The sequence below is a fragment of the Suillus paluster genome, assembly GCF_016628075.1.
Source record: "Suillus paluster strain FC165 chromosome Unknown EDB91scaffold_678, whole genome shotgun sequence".
Lineage (NCBI taxonomy): Eukaryota > Fungi > Basidiomycota > Agaricomycetes > Boletales > Suillaceae > Suillus > Suillus paluster.
The window spans coordinates 1-11150 of NW_024538238.1; the positions used below are offsets into that span (position 1 = coordinate 1).

The 11150-nt window shown below is 51.0% G+C and overlaps 2 protein-coding genes across 2 annotated transcripts; both read right to left on the reverse strand.

The window, feature by feature from the left end:
• Nucleotides 1–5429: 5429 nt before the first annotated feature.
• On the reverse strand, nucleotides 5430–6852 carry EDB91DRAFT_1188839 (uncharacterized protein). Its single transcript, XM_041320511.1, has 7 exons — nucleotides 6695–6852; nucleotides 6456–6641; nucleotides 6330–6401; nucleotides 6050–6271; nucleotides 5699–6001; nucleotides 5509–5643; nucleotides 5430–5452 (listed from the first exon to the last, which is right to left on the reverse strand). The coding sequence occupies exons 1-5, from the start codon at nucleotides 6767–6769 to the stop codon at nucleotides 5891–5893; spliced, it is 666 nt and encodes a 221-aa protein (XP_041168307.1). The 5' UTR covers nucleotides 6770–6852; the 3' UTR covers nucleotides 5430–5452; nucleotides 5509–5643; nucleotides 5699–5890.
• Nucleotides 6853–9041: 2189 nt separating this feature from the next.
• EDB91DRAFT_1090637 (uncharacterized protein) lies at nucleotides 9042–10280 on the reverse strand (the record flags this gene model as incomplete). Its single annotated transcript, XM_041316646.1, has 6 exons — nucleotides 9042–9131; nucleotides 9183–9302; nucleotides 9526–9682; nucleotides 9974–10022; nucleotides 10081–10131; nucleotides 10187–10280. The coding sequence occupies 6 exons, from the start codon at nucleotides 10278–10280 to the stop codon at nucleotides 9042–9044; spliced, it is 561 nt and encodes a 186-aa protein (XP_041168308.1).
• Nucleotides 10281–11150: the final 870 nt, after the last annotated feature.

Here is an 11150-nt window from a genome sequence, read left to right on the forward strand (position 1 = left end):
CATGACACTGTGCAATCCTGTCAGTACACCTATGACACCTGGAGTAACCTTGCAGAAGGCTACACGTCCCCCAACGAGTGAAGAAGCGGACGCCATTGCGTCGATCCCATATCGCCGAACTATCGGTGAACTCAACTATGCTATGCGAACCACTCGCCCCGACATCGCTTACCCAGTTTCATGCCTCTCCCAATACATGGAGAACCCCAGTATCGACCATCATCGTCAACTCAACATCTTCTCCGGTACATTCGTGGAACTACGGATTTAGTACTCATCTTCGGCTCGTCGAACGAGGGACTCGTTGGACACTCGGATTCGGACTATGCTTGCAGATCGAGACGATAGCAAGTCCACCAGCGCTTATGTCTATCAACTGTTCGGAGGGCCCATTAGTTGGAAGTCTCAGAAGCAATCTGTGGTCGCTACCTCGACCACGGAGGGCCGAATATATAGGTCTATCGAACGCTTCACGCGAAGCATTATATCTAATCCAGCTTCTACACGACTTCCGCCTTGACCCCGAACTCTACGATCCCGCACTCCTATATGGAGACAACCAGTCCAGTATTGCGCTCTCGAAGAATCCAAGATTCCACGAAAGAGCCAAACATATTCGCGTCCACTACCATCTCATCCGCAACCTCGTCGACACGAACAAGATCGAACTCCAGTACAAATCCACCTCGGAGATGATTGCTGATAGTCTAACGAAGGCATTACCTCGCCCAGCTGGGATCCAGCATCGGGAAAACATGGGACTACGTCGTCAAGACCTGCCAGGCGCTCTGACGAGTGGGAGTGTTGAGAGGTGATCCGTCAGAGCACCGAGCCGGTTCCAGATAAATATATCTAACTGTTCCAGTTCTATGTACCTTAGCTGCCAGTGTCACTGGACGTCATCCACCCTAGTTACTGACCATTTTCTCTTTTCTATTTAAGGATGGCTAGACGCTATACTCGCACCTCAGTCTTTCTACCATTGACTGAGGTGCGCATACCATTCATATTATACTATACATGATACTTACTAGCGGTCCTACAGACTCACGCTACCTTAGGTTAGTTTACACGAATAGAGTCTTTCTACCATTGACTGAGACTCACGCTACCTTAGTTCTCGCTCTTTAACATGTATACCCTTTATACCCTTGTGCAATTGCCATCAAGTGCTACCAGTGCAACTAATACTATCAACGAACCTCCATGCAGTCGTCGACGCCCAGAACTCACCGTCCTCCCCAACGCCCGAAGCAACCTCCTCAACCCCAAATGGCCTCTCTACGGCCTCCCTTATCAAGTGAGGCGTGTTGGCATTCCAACTTGTAATATAGACAGCCTAGAGTATAGTAACAATATAGTAATGGTGGTAGCAAATCTCTAACGTTTCATGAGGGGGAAAGGAGCACAAATGGAGACCGGGGAAATAGCGAACATAATTTGGTGTAGAATTGTGTAGATCTGTATCGTACTGTAGTTGTGACATGAAAACGCGACCTAAGGGACATTGTATCATCACGAAGACAGGGAAGCCTTCTGTTCCCGACACTTGTGCCATGACGTGCCATGCGCGAGAGAACTCAAATCGAACTGCGAGGCATGGTTGGGTATCACCAGCGTGTTGCCTGGGACATACATGAGCGGATGAAGATTCGGTGGGATCCGGAGGAGAAGCCGTTCGTCGGGGCCTACAACCCATCCCTTCTTGTTTGGGACGAGAGAGGCTGAGATGAAGGAATCTTGGAGGAATGAGGAGGCGGAATGAAGCGTATGAGCCGGATTGGGTGAGAAACAAATTGCAGGCGCTTTGAAAGGCTGGTCCCGGTTGAGATATTCTACATCCCACACCCGAATGGTCCGGTCGAATGAACCAGATACAATGTGTTTGCCGTCGGGCGAGATGGCAACAGACGAAACAGTGTCAGTGTGCCCCCCGAGAGTGCACAATTCCTTGCCGGTAACCATGTCCCAGACTCGGATCATCTTGTCAGACGAAGCAGACACAATGCGCTTGCCATCGGGCGACATTACGACAGAGTAAACCCAGTCCATGTGTCCTTGGAGAGGGACACCAAATATTTCGCGGGTCTCCATATCCCACACGCGGATGGTGTGGTCGTCCGAACCGGACACGATGTGTTTCCCATCCAGCGAGACTGTAACAGACAAAATGCAGCCAGTATGCCCTTCGAGAGGGGCACCCAATGACTTTCCGGTTTCTATATCCCACACCCGGACTGTCTTGTCCCATGAACCTGACACAATGTGATTTCTAATGGGTGAGATTGCAACGGACATAACCAAGTCATCGTGGCCTCGGATAGGGGCACACAATGCTGGCGTGCCGCTCTCTGTATCCCACACTCCGATTGTGCGATCAGCAGAACCAGACACCATGTGTTTCCCATCCTGCGAGATTGCAACAGACCGAACCCAGGCATCATGACCTTGGACAGTGGCACACAATGCCTCACCAGCCCCCATATCCCACACCCGGACAGTCTTGTCGAATGAGCCAGAAATGATGCGGTGTCCATCGGGCGAAATTGCAACAGAAGAAACAGAGTCAGTGTGGCCATGGAGAGGGGCACCTAATGCCTCGCCAGTCCTCATGTTCCACACTCGGACGGTCATGTCGGACGAGCCAGACACGATGCGATGTCCATCCGGCGAGATTGCAACAGACTTGACGGAGTCAGTGTGACCTTGATCTAATGTCTCGCTAGTGCTTGTGTGATCCCACACCCGAATTGTCTCGTCGACTGAACTGGACACTATGTGATTTCCATCTGGGGAGATTGCGACGCAGCGAACAGAGCGAGTGTGGCCTCGGAGAGGGGCACCTAATGGCTCGCCAGTCTCCGCATGCCATACGCGTATTGTATGATCAGATGAACCGGACACGATGCGATTGCCATCCGACGAGATTGCAACAGACGAAACGGGGCCAGTGTGGCCTTGCAGAGGGGCAACTGATGGCTTTCCGGTCTCCACATCCCACACTCGGATGGTGTTGTCGTCTGAGCCAGATACAATGTGAATTCCATTGGGTGAGATTGCGACAGACCAAATGGAGTCGGTGTGGCCTTGGAGAGGGTGGCGCAACGCCTTGCCAGTCTCCATATCCCACACCCGGATTGTGGTGTCGTCTGAGCCAGACACGATGAGCTTCCCATCCAGCGAGATTGTAACACACTGAACATCCCCAGTGTGCCCTTTTAGAGGGGCACCTATTGGTTCGCCAGCCTCCACATCCCATACTCGAACTGTCATGTCTTCTGAACCAGACACAATGTGTTTCCCATCGCATGAGACTGCGACAGACCACACACGGCCAGTATGACCTTGGAGAGGGGCACCCAATGCCTTGCCAGTCGCCGCATCCCACACCCGGACTGTCATGTCCCATGAGCCTGACACGATGCGACTTCCGTCCAGCGAGAATGCAACAGTAGCGACACAATTAGTGTGACCCTGGAAGGCGGTGCCCAAAGTCTCCCCAGTCCCTATATCCCACACCTGGATCGTTCCATCCAATGAACCACGGACGATGCGTTTTCCGTCTGGCGAAATTGCAAATGAGTAAACCCCAGCATGCCCGTGGAATATCTTTTCCATCTGAGGCCACTTTAAGACAGAGCCGGCAACAATGCGGGGGGTGCAAGGGAACTTTGCGGCAAACTTGCGAAATATCACCGACTGCGTTGGAGCGAACGGCAGAGCGGACAGATATAAATGTGGAGTGCTGTGTAAGATGGTGGCTGCGAAGCTTCGAACGAAACGCAGGGTGTCCCTGGCAGCATCACCAACATCCGTATACGCGGCATGACCCTACGACCACCACGCCTCGTAAGAATCGTTGGTTGTAAGAATGAGCTCAAACTACGCACCATAGTCCAGGCCGCGATAGACGAGAGGCACTCCGCCGAGCCGCGGACGCTTTTCATGAGAGACAGTGCTTCCAACCACCAAAGGAGGCGCTCTCCATCGAAGAAAGCTCCAACTTCCGTAGCGAGCGATGGTTCAAAAGACGTGGCTGCCACATGAGTCCCCCAGAATCGACATGAGTATGATAGCTCAGCCGGAATGGACTCCTTCACTCGTCTCTCCAAGTCAGGGACAGCAGAATTGGGCAGGTAAGAACTCTCCAAGGAGCAGATGTTGAATCGAAGGCCGCGCTCCATGACACGAAGGGAGGCAAATGCAATATCCCTCTGTACGGACGAGATGTCGACGAAGAACTCATGGCTCCGCGACTCATCTGTGAGGAACTCGTAGAAGGACGCGTGGAGGGGGCGTATGGAAGTTTGAGAATTGGTGGTTCCAGTGAGAAGCGAGCCGAGTGGCCGAATCACGCGGTCCAATTTATGACGGTCACGCCCATCAGGAAAATGCAGACGCATCGCGATTAGTGCAGCCATGGGAAGCGGTTCCAATGACGCCAGGATTTGTCCCATAACAGAGCGAAATATAGGGACTGTTTTCTTGCGCTGACCCTCTGGCATGATGTCTGCCAAGATCAGTCTATACATTGCATCCAACAGAGGTATTCCTTTTTCAGATGCAGTTCCGATTACAGCCTCGAAAAGGTCCATCGGATCTGGGCCCACTGTGTTCATGTCACTTATATACTCGTAGGCAAGACGAGCCCATTCAAACACGCCATCAGATTTCTGAGCAAGTGCCTTAAAGTGCCCATCGTTGAATGGGCTGCGTGGGCACTTTAGCATGGTGGTGATGTATAATTGGATGTCATGTTCTGTGGATTCGATCGGGATGTCATCCATGGAGAAATGACGGACATGTGATGCAGTTTGCAGGGCGTCCTCGATGTCTCCGCGTGGACGGGAAGTGACAACGATACGAAAGTTTGCCGGAAGTTGAGATGGCAGTTCGGGGGAAGAGGTGTCCGTGGTGCCAGCAAGCAAACGGAGAATCTGTGCCCGGGATTTGGCGTCACCACTCTCGTCCAATGCATCAATAATTATCAAGACAGGTGCAGCGATGGCTTCCGAGGCTTCGTTGATTGGTCCTAATATCAACTCCTGCCATTGTCTTGCAATGTCTGTTGTGCGCCTGAGCTTGTTGCTATCACGAACCGCGCGTGCCAACGCCCGCCGCATGGTTGGATCACAATCGGCCAAATCGCGTGCGATCGTGGTGAATATTTTCTCGTGGCGACGATCTCCTACTCGTGTGCGATCAAAAGAAAAGCAGGCTACCAGACCCCCCTGCTCACTAGACCAGTTGGCTATTGTATGAGCGATGGCTGATTTGCCTTTCCCTGCGGGGCCGGTTAACCAGAAGATGGATGGCACGTCCTTCCCCGTGCTATAGATCCAGTACTTGATCTTGGACAGAATGCCTTCCCGAGTGCCAGGGAGACAACACTTGGAGATATCGAAACCGGCGCCATCCGCACACATCATGCCGCTGAAGTCCAGATCCTGGCCTAGGCGTCGTCAAATGTCAGCGAATATTCAGAGTGAGTTTGAGGTCAATTCTTACCGGCACGGTGAAGGATGATCACAGCATCACGAATTGCGTGATCTCTGAACTGCTGCATGAGACTCTCGAGAGATGCGCTGTAGATTTGAATCACGATATCTGTTTCGCTGGCGACGTGTTTGCCAAGTCTTTTCCCTGTGCAAAGAACGAATATTGAATGACAGGCGATGTAGTAGTGCGATCGACTCACAGACACTCTTTGTCTCAGAGTAATGGGTGATAAAATCGGCGCACTCCTGCGTCTGTCGGGCTATCTTTCCATATACCGTTACCATGGATTGGATCTTGGTCAAGGCCTCGTCTTCTATCATGAAAGTATAGACCTCCGATATCTTTGTGAGAAGGCGATACACAGCAGCATCGCGGTCTGCCTGATCAAGGATCATCTGTCACCAGGCAATTTCAGTCGCCTATGAAGGTGGGAATACGGAAGCGAGTACACCTTGGAAGCGAAGGTGAATATACTCAATGCTACCTTTGCATAGGGATGAACCTATCCACGAAGATCAGTCACATACGAAATAGAGGTAAACGCCCGTACATCTGCAAGCCCGTTGGCGACATCGTTGAACTTTTTCAATGGTCCGAGAATCGCAGAGAACATGTTGCTGGTATTGGGATCGGATTGTAGGTTGTAGTATGCCGCAGCTGTATTTTGAGCCATTCCTGAGCCATATCCGATGCCTTCGAAATCTGCTTTGGCGTGGGCGAGTGTTGCCTTCACAAGCTCCGTATCAGGTGGTGGTTTGGCCTGATGATAGACCTTAGTATAATTATCAACAAGGACAGATAAGAAAATTCACTAAATCGCTCGAACATACCTTCAAAATGTCTGAATTAGAAGCCTGGTTAGGAGCTGCATCGGAAGCAGGAGCAGTGAGTGGTGAAGGATCCTGTAGCAGCAATAATTGCACACGGGGAATGCCCAGAGTTGAGATTATACATACCTGAGTTGTCTGAGCGGGGAGGTGATCTTTTGCGCGGGAACTTGCAGTCGCGGGTTCAGAGATCGGAGACTGTCGAGCGCTTCGAGCGCTCCGGGGGGAACGGTTAGTCACCTTGCCCAACAACCTGCGAATCGGGCTTGGAGGTCCTTTGTTGGATTCATCCCGTGAAGACGGGGGAGCGGACGCCTAGAACGACATCATTATACACAACCAATAGATGTGAGTGCAATGTTCAATACCTCGATTTCACTGGCTCCGTTCTCCACTGGCAAACGAGGGCCCGAGGGACCCCGCCCTAGTAACTTGAATTTCATCAAGTCAGTTTGAAAGCACAGCAGTGAATCTAAAGAGGTCTCTAGGTGAAAAGGGGGTGATGCTGGTGGATAGGACGCAGAGTCTACCCGCCAACGTCCGCAGTGTGCACAGGGGATATTTATATGTCTTTGGAAGCGCTCATTATGCATCGCAACGGGACGGACTCTTCCGATGTCATGGTTAAACGCCAACGCTCAGACCTGCCCGTCAGTGATTGAAAGTACTGGTGTTCCCGAGTCGCAGACTCGGTATGGAATGACGAAGTTCGTGAAGTCACCATCACTGCGTCAAGCAGTACTGACTAGCTCAAGCAAAGGCTGCTGCTTTTGTCCGTGCATACTTGATTCATGTTAAGCGCCAACGGCGAACATATGGTTCAGCGTGATTTACTGCGGCAGCGCCCCCATCACATCACCACGTTCTACCTATGTGCATCAGGTATCAGCTTCACGAACGGCAGTGCACGAACCACTTACTACTAATCAAGCTTCAAATCTTGCCACACTAGCAGGGTACGACGCCCCCCTCTATCCCCATCTACCTTGTACACCTCCATCAGTGCCTGTTCAGTGTTCAGTCAATTTTCAATGTCAATTATTCATCAGGTATTGCTTCTTCGTTATCATTCATGTGACGCCACAGCCCCAACTTCCTCCATGATCATCGGCTCGAATCCCCGCAATCACCTACTCCCGGCTCCTCTTTTTTCATTTCCCATCAGCAGCCTAGGCACGAAATACTAAGTCCGGTCCTGCCAAGAGCCATGTCCATGAAGTGAAATGGGGGCGTAAGTCGTCTCTTGCCTTTTTTTTCTGTTCACAGCCACGCGAGCTCGAGGGGAACTTTGACACCAATTGCGTCATTTCGCGTTGGGATGCCGACGTTCTCCTGGTGCTTTCCTGTGGGTCTGAGTGAATTAGCTTCAGCATCAACCCCAGACACTTTTTTCCGAGCAGGATCGCCGTCGTTCATCGAATAAGTGTGAAAGCACGGCTGAGTATGACTCTCTGGGTACAGACAAGACGACAATGGTTGGCACGTAGGATAGATCTCTGGTGGTTGCACCGTTGCAGGGTGGCTGTTGCATGGCCACGCAGAAGCGCTTTACGAGCAGACATACAATGCTTGTATCTTGTGTTTGGAAGTGCCCATTTCGAGTTTCTAGTGTTGTGGCTGAGAGGAGGGAGGGAGAAAGGGACTGTGGACGCCAGACAGGCCTTCCCTGTTTTAGGCGGGGGCAAACGGCTGGTCACGCCGAAGGGCGAACTGGTCAGAGACCTGGTGTGTGCTGAGGGAAGAGGAGAAATCCCACAGGAAGGTATGTCTGGAGACATAAACAAGCGCTAAAGAGATGGATGGGGACGACTAAATGAACACAGGATCCAAGGTTAACTTATTTGATTATGATCAGTGTCAGAGCCAGAAAATACAAACCATTGACCGTAACGAGACTGAAACCCTGCAACGCTGACCATTGAGGAAACATCACCGCCACCGCCACTCAGAAAACCATTTTCGAACCACCAATCTGAGGGTGACGAAGGCACTAAGTATTTGGGATTTTGTCTTCTTGAACAACAACGTCCACATAGCGAGTGATTCGTTGGATGGCACAATGCGGAAGTGGCAGGACTCGGCAGGACTTCTTGTCGAGGAACCGTGGAAAGGTATGAGCAGAAGGATAGGGCAGTGGTGCTTTCACAGGACGGAAAGACGGTTGCGGGCGGGATGGAATATGGAAGCATTCAGCGGTGGAACACAGATAGAGAGTTGATCAGAGGCGTTTGGACAGGTCGTAGCAGAGGGGTGCGGTCGCTGTCGTGGTCTATCCGCGCGGACTATCGTGCCTGTGTATCTTGATGAAACAATCCTCGACTGAAAAGCACAGTGAAGTAGAGGTGAAATCGAAGCAGGTCGGGGTGCTTGCTCTTCCATATTCACCCTCGGACGACAGAATAGCATCAGGCAGGTACAACAAATAACTCTCGATTTTGAAGTAGTCGCTAGACAACAGCGTCAAGGTTATTTTAATCGGATTTCGTGTGCTAGCACAATTTTAGGCAAAATCGGAAAACGGAAGACGTTTTGACCTACAAAAACTCAGCACCCTATTGGTCAAGGACAAAGTATCGGAGGAAAATGTGGGGATATTCAGAGCATAGGCAGGTGCGAACGCTGATGGTAGTGTTAGAACGATCGCCAGCAAGAGGGTTATGAGGAAGGTGACTTTCCAGACGTTCATCGCAAGTCTCGTGGGATACATCAATCTTATTACCTTGCAGAAGAAGCACCGAATAATACGATGATGGCATAAAACACTAACGCTATACATGAAGTGAAGACAGCTGCTCTCCATAATTTCTAAGAGACAGGTGAGAAATTGAAAATGTCGGGACATGTGAGGAGACGCACCGAGAATCTATCCCGTTTGAACCGATATCTATCCACCTTGATCTCATCAGTAGTTACGCGGGAAGTACACTCAAAACACCGCAGCCTGATCCACCCCGCCCACTTGAAGGAACACCAGCCCTGAAACGATCCAAGCGAGTTTTATGACGGTATTGGTCAGTGCGTGGGCTTGGGGACTGTCTGTGTTGGTTCAGGTGGCCAGAGCAATGAGATGTCTGGGGGTAGGAACAGGGCGGTGAACACTACAAAACTGGTGTGCACTATGTAATGCCCACAACGGACGTGTATCGGTCGTATGGGAAGAACGCATTTTGAGGGGACTCCATGTCGAAGATAAACATACAGTCTTGTTAACGGTTGCTTTTCTAGTGGGCATTTTTGAATGAGTCGTGCCCGTGATGTCAGGTGATGTGGCCGGCAGCTGGCTAGCGCCCAACGGACTTTGCTGAGGTACTATAAGTACCAGCATCGCTTCTAACACCTTGACCACCCCAGATGATCTCAAGACTCAAGGTACAACGCCGAACCTATTAGAAGAGCCCATTAATGTAGACAACGGCACAGGATCACGTCTACTCGAAGGGAGATGGGGAATACTGGCCAGAGTAGCACTCAGGTCTTTCAGTGGCTGTTGACGTGGCAGTCACACACTTCGCTCCATCAGGATCATTGTCTCATTCACATCGGCTGGAGCTACTGTTCCAACGATTACTCCTAACACATCCCAGTTTCACAATTCTGCGTGGCATATCAGTCTCGCTGATTTAAGTTGACAGCGCATAAGTACTCACAACGCCTCCCGGCCGCCACCGTAGGGGCCGCAGTCAACTTCTCGTTCGTCTAAAGCCGCGTAGCATATCAGTGTCGCTGATTCAGATAACAGTACGTCAGTACACACAACGCCTCCCGCCACCATAGGGGCTGCAGGCGACTTCTCGTTCGTCCAAAGCTGCATAGCATAATATCGCACTCGCTGATTCGAGTGTCAGTGCGTGAGTACTCACAAGCACGTGCCGCCCCGGCAACCCCTAGTGCAGGATAAGCTGCAGCAAGAGCAGCAAAGGAGACGAGTGTGGTGAAAACAAGGGAAAGCTGCATGCTTCAAGTTGTGATCGAGAGGAATGATGTCCACCGTGTCGATCTTCGACAAATCTCGTCAGATAAGGCCTTAAATACCTTCTTTTTGCTGAAATAGTACAGGCGGAGAGGGACCGCCGCGCCATCATGCCAGTGACTTGTAAGTCTCGTGCCGAAGAAGATTCATGTTGCATCATGTGGGATCTGTAAGGGATGAACTTGTTAGTATTCGGATACAGTACTTATGAACTTCAAGGTCGGAGCTCCCTCGCTGTAACGATTCAAAAGGGCCAACGACACTGCCCTTCGAGGCGGAAACACCGCATTTGAACTTCGAAACCCTTCATCAAATTTCCACAGTCTATCGATGTCCATCCGATTCTGCGGACCGCGTTCCCATCATATGCACGGACTGAACGTTGGTACAGTATCCAAATATCAACTGCGCTTCCTGTATTCTGTAATGGGTTATGGTGGTGATCACTGATCAAGCAGATTTGTGCCACGCGGTCACGTGCAACTGCGCGTTTCATTTAGTACTACGCCTCAGCCCTCTTTGCCCAGCGCACTAGTAGTTCCAAGTACTTCCTATGGCTTCATCACGTACGTCCTACTCCAACCATCCCCAGGCCTCATATTCACTAAAGAACGCCGCACTCTCTCTTCTCCTCAGATCCTTGTCGACGACAGTGGTGCGGGAGAGGTAGTGGATGCTATGGTATGCTCTGGAGTACGCGAAGACTCATACCAGTACGGAGTACAGCGAACACTAGTGATGTATAGCTAGAGGATAAATGGAAGTCTGACTGGCTCGACCGCATAGAGCAGCGTGAGTAAGTGCTTGTTCACTTGTTTCTGTGCATCATAACGCCCGCTGTAGAGTTCAGATCC